This window comes from Drosophila mojavensis, unplaced genomic scaffold (genome assembly GCF_018153725.1).
Source record: "Drosophila mojavensis isolate 15081-1352.22 unplaced genomic scaffold, ASM1815372v1 contig_136, whole genome shotgun sequence".
Taxonomy (NCBI): Eukaryota; Metazoa; Arthropoda; class Insecta; order Diptera; family Drosophilidae; genus Drosophila; species Drosophila mojavensis.
The window spans coordinates 5,662,438-5,681,026 of NW_025318667.1; the positions used below are offsets into that span (position 1 = coordinate 5,662,438).

Genomic DNA, 18,589 nt, shown 5'->3' on the forward strand with positions numbered 1-18,589 from the left:
GTGCGACATTGAAATGTAAGTTTTAGTATTTTATGTATATCTTCTTGTATGCGATTAGCGGGCACACTGCTAAACGCCATATCAGTTTTAATTCAGACTTTCTTGCGCATGGTTGGTGTGCCCCGCCAGCAATATACAAATTTGTCGAGTTATTGTTATTGATTGCTATATAAGAAAGTGTACGCAAACAAAAGCCGGCAATCCCGCTACAGCCGAATAATAACCAAAATAAGCAATAAGCTGAGCTTTCGGCGTCGTGTAAATACAAGTGGAGAGTGGGACCAGATTTGTTGGGCTTATATACATCTATAGATATATATTTTGTTAAGTGCAAAAAAGTCGTGCATCGTGTGCCAAAACATAGATCGAAAGAAAGAGGAGAACACAAAAATTGGAAAATAAATAGCGAAATAGCAAAATAGCAATTATCCAGCGCAGTAGCGTGTAAAAGAATTAACAACAATAACAGCCATAAATAAAAGCCGCCGCCGCCGCCAACACAACCGCCAACGCCACCCAAAAGAAAGTGTCACTGCTGCCTCCCCCCAAACCCATCTTCATCTCCTTCTTCTGTAGCGGGCAAACAAACCCACCACCAGCACAACAACACATAAGAAGACGGCAGCGACGCAACGCAGCAAGCGCAGTTTTTCGCATAACAAAAACAATAAGAGAGCGGCAAAACGGCGACAGCGACAGCAACAACAACAGTGACTGCGACAGCGACCGAGGCAGTGGCAGAGGCAACGCGACTGTGGCGATAAAGTGAAATTAACTATAATTTATTTAACTAATAGCCAATATAACAATTAAGAAAAAGCAACACCAACGAGAACAACACCAACCAGCACCACCAACAACAACAGGAACAAAATGGCAACATTAAACAAATTTACAAAAACTTTATCCAATGATGAAAAGGCCGAGATAAAAGAGAAATTTACAGAGGTGAGTTTAGAATCAAAACGGCGCTTAGCATAACTTACATATACAACTATATAATTAAATATTAATATGTATGCATATATGCATATACATACATACATCTATATAATCTCTTGTGTTAGATCGATATGTGCAAGTGTATGATATATTTTGGGCGACAGTGTAGAAAGGCTTTTGGGGCTGGGCTTGAATTCGTATCCCAATTGCATGAGTCACTTAAATAAAGGCTGCGTCGCAAAACCGTTAACCGGTGCATGTGGGCGTTGGCGTCGACCGCGGCAGCAACAGCAACAGCAGCAGCAGCGATAGCGACAGCGACAATGGCCTTCAACAACCCCCCATGAAGAGAGCGACATCAACAACAACTAACGGTAATGCGCCACCAAGCGCATGCATACACTTATACAGATATGTATATAAATATACATATACTTTTGTATATGTATGTGTGTCTGTTTGTGTATGTGTGTGCGTGGGGGAGCGCAGCGCAGTGCATGGGGGAAAAACAAGTTCCCTTGGGTGGTGGCCGCGCCATGTCTTGTGCTCTGGCCGTGCATGCAGAAGAGCCAGAGTGCAAATTCAAATCAAGAGACACAGCCACAGCGTATCAACGCAGCAACGCAGCAACGCAGCAGCTCAGCAGCAGCGCATGCGCTGCTTGCCCCTGCTGACGCACAAGTTCAATGTCTGTGCTAGCCTGCCCCCCACCTTCGACACCCACATGACTAATCCTCGTCAAACTAGGCAACGGCCAAGACAACAACGCATGCTTCTTTCACTTTACTTGGAATTCCATATGAATTTCGCGAAAATAACATTTGAATAATACACACAGACACACACTCATACGCACACATAGGAGCAATGTTTGTATGTGGGTATGCAGGGGCTAAAGTATTTTCATAGTATGACAACACGACAGAGCGCAAAGAAGGCAAACAAAAACCAGTTTCAGCTTAAAATAAAAACACACACGCACACATACACAGACAGCGGTGTAGGCATAGACGAAGACAGAGAGGCAGAGACGGCGGCTCTGGCAAAGATGGGAGAGCGTGAAAAACTACGACTCAGCGACAACAGCAAGCCAAAGTCGAAGAGCAACTACAGTAGAAACTCTGCTAGGCGAATATGCATGTGTATGCTATGTTGCAGTGCTATGAAAAATGTGCACTAATAACACATACATACATATACACACACACACATAAAATTGCATAGATTCCAATAAATTTACATATTGCGCTGACCTAGTCGCAGCTGTTGAGCTGTCTGACTAAGCGAGCTACCACTGTAGTACATCAGCAGCGACGCTGCTTTGGCCCCGCTGTCTGGTTCAAGGGGCAACAGTAATTGTGTACAATTTCTTTAGAGTATTTACACCCACACACACATAGACACACGCATACCGAGACAGACATACACACGTGCACAGTTGTCTCACACATTTAATAGTTTTCAGGTGTAGCTTTTCGATTTGCCAACTGTAATTGCTATTGCTTCGTCTTCGTCTTCGTCCGCCCACTCACCGCTTAATGCATTTGCGTTTGCTAACAGTTAAGCAAGCAGCGCGGGAGCGCACGCGCATAGCGTTAATCAAAACACAATGTGGCATTGTTACGAGCGCGCTCGCGCGTGTTCTTATAAATCTGCGTGGCAAGCGAAACGATAAAAAGGACAAATGAAACTAACAGAGTGAGAGGAGGAGGTGGCGGAGGAGCGAGAGAACCAGCGTGATAGAGAGAGAGAGAGAGAGAGAGAGAGGAGCGCTGCTTAAAATAACAATGAGTGCAGCGTAGGCGGTGGCAGGCTAAATTATACTGGCTCTCGCGCTGATTGACACTTAAATGTGGATTTTGTTATTGTTGTTGTTGCTGTTGATTTTATTAATCAGAGCTTTTGCTGCTGCGCCGAATGACTAATGCAGGCACACAGGCATAAGAGTGACAGAGAGAGCACGAGGTCGGGACTTGTTCCGCATTTAAGTGGCCGCCGCTTTGCTTTTGACTGCTTTTGTTTATGTCAATCAGAGACAGAGTTGCCACACTCGCGCACAAAGCATTTGCTGTTGTTTGTCTTTGCATCGGTTCGTGTGCGTGTGTGTGGGAGTGTCAGCAGTAATTGCTGCAAAGTCTTGCATTTTGTTATAGAGGGAGGGAGTGAGAGAGTTTATGTGTGAGTATGTGTGTGTGTGTGTGTGTATGCATGCTTTATGCATACATGCATACGTACTTTTATGGTTTATCAGCCCGCTTACTTCGTGCATGCATGTCTTATGTTGAATAGAGACGGGCAGCACATAATTCATCGAGCTGCGTTTATTAGGTCTGCGCAGTTGTTGTTTTTATTTTCTTTTCTTCTGTGCCCATTCTCAGCAACAACAACAATAACAATTGCGGTTGTTGTTGTTTGCGTAGCTGCTGTGGCATGGCTTTTATCAAGTGCACTCTAAGTGCAAAGGGCACTGCCTAGCGAGTGAGAGGGAGAGAGAGTGAGAGGGAGAGAAAGATGGGGCACATTTAAGGAGAACGCTACTTATGCATCCACTTAAGCATTCTTTACATTTAGACAAAGCCCATATGACGTTCCATCGTTTTATTAATGCATATGCAAAACGATTTACAGTGCCATTCAAAAGTCGTGCAACACGAGCAGCACAGTGGTTCGTGTTGCATTCAAATTGAGACAAACGATTTCGCCTATGTGTTTGTCATGTAGATAACAATAAATGCAGGCATGCATACATATGCTTGTGTGTGTGTGTATGTGTGTGTGTGTGTGTGTATGCATGTGCATATGATATATGACATCAGTGCTATTGGAATTTGAAATGCAGCAAAATTAAGAAAGCAAATTTACATATTTACTGTGCACACTGTGTCCGTGTGTATGTGTATGTGTGTTAACTGTAAAATACGTGATAAGCGTAAAGAAATCAATAACTATAATATATGCATAAATGCTTATTTATTATGCAATTATACAATAACAATTTGTATTAAAAACTATATCTTTTTTTTCCATAAGCCATAAACCAAGCGCGAGCTCAAATCCCGAAGGTCTTACGTTATATAATGTTATAATAATTCCCAAACATGAAAAGTAGTTCCACTGAGCATTAAATGTTGTACAAGTAAATTTTGTGATAAATATAATGTTTTCAACAGCATATGAAACGATGATAATTTTCATAATTTTCAAAAATATGTTTGTTTTTTTTTTTTTTTCTCTCTCTTATAAATGTATGTATGTATATAAATACTTCAATATATATTTACAATATCCTAGTACTAATATTAGTTGTAAATCCACCTATGGGGAATGGAACGAGCGTCTCCAGGCGCTGTTTTTGCTGTTTTTTTTATATTTTTTTTTTATGGCTTTTGCAGTTGCCACACAGCTCTCTTACTATCGCCCCACAGGCTTATATGATTGGTATTCAATATAAAATGCCCTAAAAGTATATTTAGCCTAATATAGATTTCAGTTTGGTCATAACAGCCTTGGCCCCACTGTTCGCTGCAGCGAAAGTGATTTTTAATGCGTTTATTGCATCGCATGCCAGCTGTGTGGCAACTCTGTCCGTCTCTTTGTCTGACTGCTTTTTTTTCTCTTTTTTTTTTTGGAGCTGTCACTTGTCGTTTGTCCTTATGCAAAAGTTTTTTTTTTTTAAGCTTTCTTTTGGTTTTTTTTTTGTTTTTTTGCGTGCAGAGTTCCTTGAACTCGGATTACCAGTTACTTTATGGCGACGATAACAACGTTTATACGTGTGTGTATGTGTGTGTTGTTGCACTCCCAAAGTATGTTTATATATATATATATATATATATATATATATATATATATATATATATATATATATATATGTATATATTTTGATCACTTTATTTGCCTGGCGAATTTTCACTTTGCACAAAGAGCGAGGGAGATGGAGGGAGACTGGGAGACAGCGTGGGCGGGAGAGGCAGGGGCAGCGGCAGAGGCGTACCCATGTAAACAGAGACAACGAACGATTTACTGCCTCATTACCAATATTTGTTGGGGCTGGCAGCAGCAGCAGCGACGCAGCTACTAGCTAACTGTTAATTTGTCATACGGCCAAGCGGCGTTTACACTAATTAACACACGCCCTCAGGGTGTGTGTGCTGACCGTCCGCCCCCTCAGACCCCGCACTGCCCCCACACTGCCCCACCCTTCGCTACCATCCCACCCTCCCATAAATCGGTAAGTCTCGACTCTATTATGAGTTCCGTCTGCTCGCGCGTAGTTTCCCCAATTGGCTGAGTCATTTAGTCGTCATTTATCCTTGTGACTAATATACATACTGTATTATGTTTCATGCACAACAAATTGCAATCAGTCCCCGGCAAGGGCCACGCCTCGCACTAAAAAAAAAAAAAAAAAAAAAAAATAATAATACAATTTGTATTATACAAACCTACAAAGTGTCGAGTCCGTGGCCAGGGGCAAGTGGTCATTGGGCTTGTCTATGCGGCGGATATGTGTCACTACTGATTATACAATTCACTTAGCTTGCCGAGTAAGTAGTGTCTACCTCTCTCTCTCTCTCTCTCAGTCTGTCTCTGTCTCTCTCTCTCTCTCTCTGTGTGCATAATGCTCGACTCTTTATCTTGTTGGTCGCATTGCCAATTTCTACATAAAAATTTATTACATGCAAGCGCGACTCGACTCGAGTTGAGTTGAGTCGACTCGAGTCGACAAGCAGAGTCAAATTTGCTGTACGTGTTACAAATATCAATTGACTTCCACGATAACAACAACAACCGCAACAACAACAACATCAGCAACAACAACAATAATAAAGTTGATGAAGACGACAACACGAATTGACAACGCACTGGACGCTGGTGCAGGTGACAAAATTGTCAATAAACAAATTACAGAGAGAGTTTTTTTTTTTCATTTATATTTAATTAACACTAATTTATTGTTATGAACAATGAAATTAGTATAACGTTATCATTATTATTTGTAATTTAACTGTTTGCATATGTTCAAATTGTGATTATTAAAATATAAATCAATATACAAATTATTATTATACATTTGATTAGTTCCGACTAAATTATTATCATTATATGGGAAAATGTATAGCCGTCATAGCTGTCTCAGCTGAGTTGATCTAGCCGACATGGCTAGATCGTCGTTTCGTCCAGCATATGAGCGCCGAGATCTCGTAAACCACAAAAGCTAAAGACTTGAAATTTTATTATATAATCTTGTATACCAAATGCAGTACGAGCTTACCATATTTTTTTTCGATAAATCAAACCATTTTTGTATTATCGATAATAATCAATAATTTGTCTTTTAAGCGAAATTTGAATACTAACAGGAAGGGAGGCTTCAGATTTACTATGCAGATCCATGTAATGTATACAAAGATTTTATAGTTGTTAGCTTTTGGATACCACGCCCCCTTTCGCCACAAAGTACTATGTAATAGCTATATGCTATTAGAGACTTGTGTAAAGGTGTTTTTCCCACGCTCGAAACACTGCGCCGCTGCCCTCTTGATCTCCCCAATCGTAGCAAGGCGTCGGCCTATCATAGATCGCTTGAGTTATGGGTGCTGGAAAATATGAAAATCTTGGGGTGGTTATTGTGACTGCGGCATTATATGGCTGTGGCTTTGTGGAGTTATAGATGGAGTGAGCCACTTTAAGGCTTGGGCTGAAATCGAAGGATGAGATGAGCACTTCAAGTGCAAAGGAACTTGTCGACGTTAGTATGACAGAAATATCGATAAATCGATAACACGTATACTAATCTTATTGTGAATACTCGCAATAATTTATCAGCAATATAGTTAAACAATATGGTAAAGAACAAACAACATTCTCTATATACAATTGAACAAGTCAATGTTCACTTTTGTCGGGTGTCAACTACTTTCTATGATAGTCTTTCCCTGCCCCTGTACTTAAAGCCATTTAGTTGACTGAGACAGCAAGAACTGTAAATAGATTGGCATATGCATAATCATGGGCTGGGCTGGGCTGGGCTCATTATTAATTTTTGTTCAATTGATTTCCTTTGACTATTTACGATCCACTGGCAATGAGCTATGCTCTGTGGCATGCATAGATATGTTCGCTAGATACTCAACTACAACACACTTTGACTGTGACAGTGTTGATTAACATGTTTTCAATGCTGTTCGAGTTAGTCAGCGGTGCCGATGCCGATGCTGATGTTGTCGATTCAATCAACGTCAAGCGCTGATGTAATGCCGCCTTTGTTGTCGAGGTCGGGCTTCAGTTAGAGTTGGAGTTTCAGCTGGAGCTGGAGCTGCATGCAGTTTGGGCCAGCATTAAAGCCCCGCAAGCTGCTGCCACAAAGGTTCGTGCCTGGCATGAGCAATTGGAATTTGACTAGTGAACTGGTTCCAGGCCACGAAACCGGTTCAACGAAACCGAAAAATAGCAACAACAGAAATAAGACCATAACAAAGTACAAATGCGATAAATACAATGCATAGAGAGCCATACATACATACATACATACATATATAGAGCTCTACGAGTGTGCGTGTGAATACATAACTGTGCACTACATTGAGGGCAATTTCGTAGCTCCCTCTTGGTGGGTGGGGGAAGCAAAAACGAGTTGCTTGCGTCACAGAGGGCAGCCATTAAAGCCGCGACATGTCATTAGACATGACCCGAACGCATGCTCAAACAGGTAATAACTAAGCTACTAAAAGTCAGTGTCCAAAGGAGAATGAACGATGTAGAGGCGGCGGTAAAGGCAGAGGCAAAGACTGTAAATAGCGTTTAGCATCTTTTGGCCCGCTAATGAACTTCATTTGCCGTAAATTGACTCCAAATGACAATCACAGCAAAAGTTCATTAACAAAACTTTCGCGCGTCGTCTCTTTGTCAAAAGAATCATAATTACGGTGCGTGTGTGTAAGTGTTGGCCGTATGCCGTTCCATTCTGACCTCTTTACCTGGCTTACCTTCTTGGCTGTTCTTTTCTCTTCTGTCTTCTCGCTCTAGCTGTGAGCCAACAAAGTGGTTCTATGCAATGACAGTGGAAAGGCCAAGAAACGTACTTGAACTTGCCAGAGCTCAAGGTAAATATAAAAAGTACCTTTCCAATTCGTATGCGAACAGAGCGATATAGATGCACACATGACATGTTTGACTCATGTTTGTCACAGCTCAGCTTAGTCCACTAATATATGTTATTAATTGAGAGGTAAACATGGAAGTGATCTAGTGTTGGTAGTGCTTGACTTGGAAATGCTCTAAACACTGTGCAAAGTTGCTATTTGAAGCATTTTGCACTTTAACAAAATATTGTGTAAAGACATACACATCCTCACATACGCACACACACACACACAGATAGTCTCAAGCATGCACTCACTCACACACACGCACACAGAAAAGCATAGGCTCTCGCTCTCTCTTGAGCTGCTCTTACGGACTTTACTGTGGGAACTTCAATGTTGTATACAATTTCTTCTAGATAGACTTGAAACAAATTTTGGAGCGTGACAATGAAATCTAGATATAATGTATGACATTATTATACATAACAATAATCAATATACCTAGAGTACTAAACCTAGAGCTAGAGGTAGATACCTTTCCTTCAGATTTGAATGTGATTTAGCACATTCATTACATATTTCAAAGAAAGAAAGAAAGCCTTTGTGACTTATGAGATTCCAAGTATGAAGGCTGTGATCTTGTAAGCCAGATTTATAAACCTAGATCGACTCAGCTGTTCCTCCTTATCACGAATGTATTTACTCTATAGTCTCTGTCGCACCTTCTTCCACCTGCTACATACATTTACACAAAACGAATCAACCCTGAGTGCGCAGTTTCATTGAGTTCAGGGTATACAAAATAAATTCCAAATTGATTATAGACAGTTATTCAACACTAACAATGTCAAGTGCCATTAGCTTATATTAATTGACTTACCTAGTATATTTATGCAAATGCCAAACACTTTTGCAATTGATAAATGTGTAGAAATTTGCATATATTATCATATATTATATAATCATGTGAGAAATGTGGGAAAAAATGTATTCCAAAATGTTATCGTTATGCCATCGATAATTTGGAAGCTAAGTCGCATTTATGAATTGGAGCAATTGATGAATGCACCGCACGTAAATCGAAAGCTGTTTAAACACAATTGTAAGCAATACGTATATATAGTATATACTATACACATATGAAATGTTAACCTGCTGTCAGCTGAAATGAATGGAATGGAAAGCGTTGCAGAACAATGAACAGACTAGAACGATAAAGTGCAAGCACAGTGCACAGGCACAAGACACAGGCACAGGCACAGGCACAGTCACAGTAAAAAGTAGACCACCAAAAGAATTCATTTAAACAGCTGGCAAGTCCATGAACTGAAAGACTTTCAGCTAGAACAATGCTTGGCCTTTGTGTGGATGGAGAACTTGGGACTCGTCATGACGAGACGAAATCAAATAAAACTGAGCATATCCCAAGGAAACAGACATCTGTATATACTATATAGAGGGAAAGGGAATCATGTACTTATTATGGGAAATGACGAGAACGGAGCTGAACTGTCTTTCAGGCTAGAGTTTTAATAAATAACTAACTAACTGCTTATCGACAAATTGTTTCTTATCTCTTTTGGGCAAAATGCTTTTAAATTTATGTTTAACAACACATCACAGTTGGCGAACGGCAATTGGCACATAATTCCCTGCCTGATACAATGGCTATTAAAAAACCAATTACGTTTAAATGACATGTTAGTTGAGCTCACTCTCAGCCTCTCTCTCTCTCTCTCTCTCTCTCTCTCTCTCTCTCTCTCTCATTCGCGCTCTCAAATCGTTTCGTTCATCATATCTGAAGTACATATGAGTTATAACCGCTTACATACCTACTTCAAATACATCGACTTACGTAAGGTATTCGAGCAGAGATACAATTTCAATGCGTAAGCAATTTTCCAAAGGTTCTTTTTTTTTTTTTTTTTTGGCACTCCGACAAGAGTTGCCACAGTTTCCGCTAAAATCAGTTGAAATATATGCATATTGCTTAAGAAATAATAAAAAAGAGAAAGAACTTTTGGACATTTACATAACAATCGATTAAGCGGCGAATGCTCTAAAGTATATGAGCAAAATATGCAAAGTTTTTGTTATTTTTGGTCGAATCAATTTAGATGAGCTTTAGAGAGCAGTTAGTTCAATAACATAATAATAACAGCTCGATAAGATAAGATATAACAATAACAGTTTAATAACATAGCAATAACAGTGCAAAGAGTTGGCTCTTTTCTGCTTAAATTAAGTTCTTACTCTACTCACAAGTCTATGAAATATATTCTCTCAAACGGATTTCAATCTCAGATTATTAGAGTCTATAATCTGACAGAGATTACCCTAAATTAGTCTAGTTTTAGTATATTTTGATAAGCCCTATGGCTGACGAACATAAGTTAGAATCTTGGACAAGTGCAGCTTAACTGATCGCATGTTATGACAACCCTATTACAACAACAGGCGCTAATCGAATGTAATCTGATATGCTTAATCGATATCGCAACAATTCTTGTTAACTGGCTGACTGATTGACTGATTGGCTGACTGACTGACTGACAATGTAGAGCAAGGTATACGAGTGCTTGCTGTTGTTGTTGGTTTGTTTGCTTGGTTGAGCTGATTGGCTGTCTCTTATCAGAGCGAATGACCAAAATACCAATACACACACACACACATACACACACACATGCACGCTCACATTGAGAAGAGCTAATTGTGAGCTCATATGACTTTGCTTTTTAATGAAATCAAGTGTCAAGCTAATTAAAAATAAAACTGAATCGAATTGAAATATGCAAATTAAAAGGGGGGCATTCAACGCAATGACTAACTCCGATATAGTAAATGAAACTTATGGAGCTTGCTTGGTTCGTAAAAATAAGCAATGTGACTAACCCCTATTTGTCAATAATATCCATACTGAAATATAATCAGAATAACAACAACAAAGTTGTGCTGCAAGAGCGAGGCAATCCATACATATGTGGATGATTCAGGGCATAAAAACAGACGCTCTTCAATATGGTTTGGTCTCCCAGCGATCGATTTGCCGCCGGCTGCTCGCTCAGCCGTTATCAAATATGAAAGAAGAAGAGATAGAGAAGAAAAAAAACCTGCTGCGCGTTCGATTTGTGGGAGAGGTGGGCGAATGAGCGAGTGGGCCTGTTGGTTCTGCCTCTGCCTGCTGCCTGCTACCTTCTGATAATAGAAAAGGCATAAATAGTGCGCACTGCGTTAGGCGCTCAATTAGTAGTACAGCTCGTCCAGAGGCGCCCACAGCAAAACGCCGGAACGCAGAGTAAATTCCAATTTGAATTCCAGTGTATTTCCCATAAATCCTTATAGCTCTCTCGCTCTCTCGCTTTCGCTCGCGACCTGTGCCAAAGCTCCAACGCTCTCGCTGCATTTACGGTTCGCGTGCGCTCTCATTGATTTTGCACATAACGGTGTTGTAAGCTCTGTCGCCTGTCGCCCAAGCACTCGTGCCGTGCTCTCAAATCGATCGCGTCCGTGTGTGTGTGCACGTGTGTGTGCCTGCGTGCTCTTTGCCTTACTCTGTTTCCTTTCCTTGAACAGTGGATTTTGTTTTTGTTTTCGTTTCTAAGTGTGCGTGTGTATTTGTCTTCAGTCAATTTACTTAATTCACGCATAATTTTTTTCTGTTTTGTTTTTGTTTATTTTGCTCAGAAATTAAGTGGCTAAGCGCAAGAATTTAAGAGAACATTCAAATCGAATATACAAAAAAGTTCTAACGAAATAAATAATATCAAAGAAAAATGTCCGATATATTAAACGTTGAGCACCACCAGGCTGTGGAGGAGTTCAGACAAAATCTGGAGGAGATGCTGCCCGAAGTATGTACATGTATCTAAATGTGCGTGTGTGTGTGTGTGTTTATATGGTGGCGACATCTAGATGGCGCCACATAATCATGCAAGTTGCATTGCCTTCGCCTGTCCTCTGTTACGTCGACATGCGTGCGACATCTAGATGGCGCCACTAGCTCATTTGCAATTGCATTTTTGAATATTTTCTCTGCCATTTCATATCAAAATTTTGTATTTTATTACTCACGGACTCACGTAATCAAGAGGTGTTTGCTCTCTCTGTCTCTCTCCACGGTGTTGTCGGGAACACTTTATGGTCGTTTCAGAATCGATAACACAGACAGGTGAACAACAACAACAACAACAACAGCAGCAGCAAATATTCGCTCTGTTGTTGTTGTATTTTATAGACATTCACAGTGAACACCTTTGATAAAGTTCACGCGCCTCGAAATCACAATCAACTGACCATAGGGCCAAATCGAACTTCCGCTTAATGTCAGTCATTCCCGGCTGGCCATTTCGCCTGTGCGTGGTGTTATCACAGGGAAACTATTTGGCATCGACCATTTAGGCCACCCGTGCAGGTACCACATCAGTCATTCGTTTCCATTCTTTCTGCCCTTATATAGGTATATATATATATACCTATATGCGGTCGTAAGCATTACCATATAACTGAAATGCTGCTATTTTCGATTTTGTTGCCATTTTACCACAAAACTTTATCTTATCGGGCAACGCGAAGCAAACGAACGAAACCGCCAACATCGTCATCATCATCATCATTATCATCATCATCATCATGAACAACACCATCGAGCCAAACAGCACAAACACAAAATACATACAAGCCATACCATTTATACATGCCTATATCTGGCCCTGATGAGAATTTCACACCAGAGTCAGAAACGCTTGCGGTTCCTTGGCCCATACCGAAATGTGTTTGCACTTCTCCAATTGAGGTGGGCAAAAAACAGAAAACAGAAAAGAAAATAACATTCTCTATTGCCAATCACCCACTTGACACACACTATTAAAGCTCCATGGGATGGGACTAGGCTAGGCTGGCCTGGGATTTGAATTAATATTTCCCTGATGGAAATTTCTATAGTTTTAGAAATTTTTATCAGGTACTTCCCTGTGGAGTAGTTCCTTCAATCTTAGAGCATTTAATCGTAATGCCTACTATATCATATATATCTTTTGTTTTCTAGACTTTTTTGAATTAAAATTTTTATTTCTATGAACTGAATCTGGCCTTTCAGCTTTTAGGGCTTATTATTAATACATCGACTACGGCCCAAGATTAATAAGTGGCTTAGTAAGTTTGGCTTATTTATAATATGGCATTATATGGGTTACTTTATCTTGTTCAAAAATACATATTCTATATAAGAGGAACACAAAAATAAATTGAATCTATTAAACAAACGACGAAGAATATAAGAATAACTTTATTACCATAAACAATTAATAAGAGCATTTAAAAAAAATATTTAAAATATTTAGAGCACATAATAAAAATTGTTTTTTTTTTTTTTTTTTTTTTTTAATATAAATGTGTATAATATTTTAATACTAAATTTTGAATTTTAATATTAAAATCAAAATAAAAAAAAAATGTACCAAATATAAAAAGTATTCAAAATATAAAAAATATGTATACATATATTTTTTTAAACATAAAAAATAAAATTATATATATAAATAATATAAAAATATATATAAAATATAAATAAAAAATAAATAAAATATATATATATATATATTCTTCTTTATTATTAAAAATAAAAAATAAAATTATATATATAAATAATATATAAAATATATATACATATATATATATATATATATACTTTTTTAATAAATTTAATTATGCTTTTTCTTATATAGATCTTGCACTATTTTTGTTGTGCATTACACTATAATTCTTATAAAGTATTAAACACCATATATATAAATATAATATAAATAATTTTTGTTAAAATTAATAACTTAAAAATAACAACAAATATTTATCATAAATATGTATACATACGTACACATATATAAAAAGGGAAGAACCTTGTCACATTCCGGTATTGTGGCATTCCGGCATTACGCATGCCACTTCAATGCTGATGATCGCAACGTTTGAGGCATTCCGATATCGATAACGATTGCGCACGATTTGCTAAGCTGTCACAATGATAGTTCAATTACGCATGCACCTATACATACGTATATATGGCTATATACACATATATCTCTCTCCCTCTCTCTCAATATATATATATATATATTGACGCATACGTCAGTTGAGCTGTCCGATAATCAATTCCAGACACTGTGAAATGATATGCAAGCGCCTTTGGGGCTGGCTCTGTGGCTGGGTGGGGGGCGTGCTTGGGGAAAGCCTTGGCAAGATATTTACCAATGATCTAATTGCTGTGATGGCAAGCAAGACGATACTGGGGCTGGGCGAGGGCGGGTAATTAATCAAGGCGGCTGATAAGAGCGTCCAAGATAGCAGAGAAGCCATCAAAGTGGGGGGAGCAAGAGATGGGAGTGGGAGTGTGGGATCGCTGCTCTCTCTCTCTCTCTCACTCTTTGCATAGGTGAGGTAATGAGTCTCAAATAAAACACATCCATATGCCACTACGGCACCAGATCGATCGCTGATCGTTGCCTGGCATCTGCTTAGCATTGGCATCAGTCAATCCGCTCGATCTGGGCTATGTACGTAGGCAAATTGGAGGCGCTGAGTCAGCGAATCGAACTAGAAATACGGCCATGAGTAAGATGGGCCTCTTAGTCATCGTCGCTGTAATCGATGACGGCATGGAATTGTTGTTGCTGAGATTAACCCGGTGTCTGTTTCGATCTTGTCTGATTGCAGCTGGATGCGAACAACGATGGCTTCATCGATCTGAACGAGCTGAAGGACGCCCTGAATCAGGTGGGCTTCAAGCTGCCCGGCTACCAGGTGCGCGAGATGATCGACGAGTTCAAAGGCAAACAGCGCACGGCGCACCAGGGCAAACTGAATCTGGATGAGTTCGAGACGCTCTGCCTGGACCTCAAGTCCAAGGATGTGGCGAGCACATTCAAAACGGTTGTGTCCAAGAAGGAGAACCTCGAGACGTTAGGCGGCATGTCCAGCATATCGTCCGAGGGCACCACACACTCGGTGCGGCTCGAGGAGCAGCTGGCCTTCTCCGACTGGATCAACTCAAATCTGGGCCATGACAAGGACCTGCAGCATCTGCTGCCCATTGATCCGGAGGGCAAGCGGCTCTACCAGTCGATCAGCGACGGCATCTTGCTGTGCAAGATCATCAATCACTCCTGCCCCGACACAATCGACGAGCGCGCCATCAACAAGAAGAACCTGACCGTCTACCGGGAGTTCGAGAATCTAACGCTGGCGCTCGTCTCCTCGCAGGCCATCGGCTGCAACATCGTGAACATCGATGCCCACGATCTGGCCAAGGGCAAGCCGCATCTGGTGCTCGGTCTGCTCTGGCAGATCATTCGCATTGGCCTGTTCAGTCACATCACCCTGGACAGCTGTCCCGGCCTGGCCGGTCTGCTCTTCGACAATGAGCGACTGGAGGATCTGATGAAAATGTCGCCAGAGGCCATACTGCTGCGCTGGGTGAATCATCATTTGGAGCGCGCCGGCATTTCGCGCCGCTGCACCAACTTCCAGTCGGACATTGTCGACTCGGAGATCTACTCGCATCTGCTCAAGCAGATAGCCGGCAACGAGGCCGACGTCAATCTGGATGCGTTGCGCGAGTCCGATCTGCAGCAGCGCGCCGAGATCATGCTGCAGCAGGCGGCCAAGCTGAACTGCCGCAGCTTCCTCACGGCCCAGGATGTCGTCAACGGCGTCTACAAGCTGAACTTGGCCTTCGTGGCCAATCTGTTCAACAATCATCCCGGCCTTGACAAGCCCGAGCAGATCGAGGGGCTCGAGTCCATCGAGGAGACGCGCGAGGAGAAGAGTAAGTCCGAATCTCTGCCGCTGTCTGCAATTCCCAGTTTAATCTGCCTCCTCTTCGTCTTTGCCTTGCAGCCTATCGCAACTGGATGAACTCGATGGGCGTGGCGCCGTACGTCAACTGGCTGTACTCGGACCTGGCCGACGGCCTGGTCATCTTCCAGCTGTTCGATGTCATCAAGCCGGGCATCGTCAATTGGAGTCGCGTCCACAAGCGATTCACCCCGCTGCGCAAGTTCATGGAGAAGCTGGAGAACTGCAACTATGCCGTTGATCTGGGCAAACAGTTGAAGTTCTCGCTGGTCGGCATCGCTGGACAGGATCTGAACGATGGCAATGCCACGCTCACGCTGGGTATGTAAAGAGCAGGACGAGAGATAGTTGTATAGAGAAGTAGCGAAGCTTTGTGGGGGTCACTAAAGAGAGAGAGAGAAAGATAGAAGAAAAGAGATATAGAGAGATAGAGATATGGAGATATAGAAAGAAATAGGGAGAAAGAGAGGAGAGAAAGGGAGGAATAGATATAGAGAGATAGATAGATAGATAGATAGATCTAGATATATAGAGACATATAGATATATGTAGATAGATAGAGAAAGATAAGGAGAAAGAGAGTGGGTCAGAGAGTTGGGGAGATACAGATATTGAGACATAGGTATATAGAGATAGAAATATAAAGAGAAGAGTTATAGAGAGATAGACATACATATTTATGGAAAGAAATAGTTATGGAAATATGGATATAAAGAGATAGAGATATAGAAAGATAGAGATTGACATATAGAGAGATCTCTCCCTATAAATATATAGAGATTGAGATATAGAGAGATCTTTATATAGAGATTTAGTGCTATAGAGAAATATAAAGAGCGATAAAGACAGATAGTGAGAAATAGGGAAATAGAGATATCAGTATATAGAGGTATAGGGTTAGAAATATAAAGAGAAGAGTTATAAATAGATAGAAATATGGATAAATACAGATATAGAGATATATGGAGATAGGGAGAAAGAGACAGGATGGAGAGATAGAGATATAAGTATATAGAGATAGCAAAAGATGGGGTCACAGGAAACTTTTCCTAAAGTTGTAGTAGAATTTTAACGTATATAATTATTAAAATAAGCTAGAGATTTGCATGTTCAGGGTATAACCTAAGAGCATATGTCTTGTGAACTACCTAAAGGTTATTAAAGATGGGAATGTATATTCTCGCCGAGATAAGTCTAGAATCCAATCATGTCCTTTTGTCCAATCGCCTGAGTGCAGTGATATTATAAACTGCTAAAGCTAGAGACTTGAGTAGAATAAGTTGATAATGTTTCATCGTTGATTCTATATTCCTAGCTATCCCATGTACAAATTCTAGAGCATTTAGGATTTCTATATTCAAATATATCAAAGCACAAACTGTAAGCAGGGTATTTAACAGTCGGGCATTAGTTAGACTTCTATAGAGCTAAACTGAATTGATATTACTGAGCGTCTAGGCGAGCTCTCACCCGTTTTTCCCGTTTCTTTTGCAGCTCTGATCTGGCAGCTGATGCGCGCCTACACTCTGTCGATTCTCTCCCGGCTGGCCAACACGGGCAATCCCATCATTGAGAAGGAGATCGTGCAGTGGGTGAACACACGCCTCTCCGACGCCGGCAAGCAGTCGCAGTTGAAGAACTTCAATGATCCAGCGATTGCCGATGGCAAGATCGTGATCGACCTCATCGATGCCATCAAGGAGGGCAGCATCAACTACGAGCTGGTGCGCACCAGCGGCACACAGGAGGTACGCAGGAGGACGCAGCTAGCCAATGGCCAATGGGAATTATCTAATATTCAATTCGAATTTTCTGTTTTCAGGACAACCTGGCCAATGCCAAGTATGCCATATCCATGGCGCGCAAGATTGGCGCCCGTGTCTATGCCCTGCCCGAGGACATAACCGAGGTCAAGCCCAAGATGGTGATGACCGTCTTTGCCTGCATGATGGCGCTCGACTATGTGCCCAACATGGACAGCGTTGATCAGAACAACCACAACAACAGCAACAACAGCAATTGAATTGCACCACCAACAGCACCACCACCACCAACAACAACAGCAACAGCAACAACTCAATTACACCTACAACAAAACAGCAACAACAAATTGTAAAAACAACAAACGGAATGTAAGCAATACGGACGGAATGTGTCTTTGCCGTAATCAACCTGAAACTAACTAAAGCAAAAATTCGTGGCGCAACAACAACAACAACAACAACAACAACAACAATCATCATCAATGAGCTGCAAATTGTTCTTGTAACGTTCTTTTAGAATTTTTTTTTTTATTATTATTATTATTATTGTATTATTTTTTTGCTATTGTAATTAAGCGTAAAAAGTTAACACAAGAAAAAACGAGAGAAAATCTAAAAAAAAAAAAAAAAAGAAACAACAACAACAACAACATCCCCCCCCACACACAACACCTTTTGTGTTGTTAATTTATATATAACTATATATACTAAATGTGTATATAAAACATATGTCTACTTTTTTTTTAACATAAATGTATTGTTTAATTATATAAACTAAAAAAAAAAAAAAAAAAAGAAAAGAAAAGAAAACGAAAACAACAAAAACAAAACCTTATTTTATAAATAAAGGTTTGGCCTCTTCTGTTTACGTCTACGATTCGGCGCCAAGTTGAGCGTGCAAGAAACATTTGTAATAACAGTAACTAAAATATATTGTAATATATACATACA

The 18,589-nt window shown here is 40.4% G+C and overlaps 1 protein-coding gene across 2 annotated transcripts; it reads left to right on the plus strand.

The window, feature by feature from the left end:
- The first annotated feature begins 80 nt into the window (after window positions 1-80).
- On the plus strand, window positions 81-18,383 carry LOC6586008 (plastin-1). Of its 2 annotated transcripts, XM_015160592.3 has the most exons (6): window positions 11,272-11,322; window positions 11,712-11,878; window positions 14,736-15,846; window positions 15,918-16,196; window positions 17,370-17,623; window positions 17,698-18,383. In XM_015160592.3, the coding sequence occupies exons 2-6, from the start codon at window positions 11,801-11,803 to the stop codon at window positions 17,896-17,898; spliced, it is 1,923 nt and encodes a 640-aa protein (XP_015016078.1). In that variant the 5' UTR covers window positions 11,272-11,322; window positions 11,712-11,800; the 3' UTR covers window positions 17,899-18,383. The 2 variants fall into 2 exon arrangements, with proteins under 2 accessions (XP_015016079.1, XP_015016078.1); XM_015160593.3 differs by lacking the exons at window positions 11,272-11,322; window positions 11,712-11,878 and adding an exon at window positions 81-948.
- Window positions 18,384-18,589: the final 206 nt, after the last annotated feature.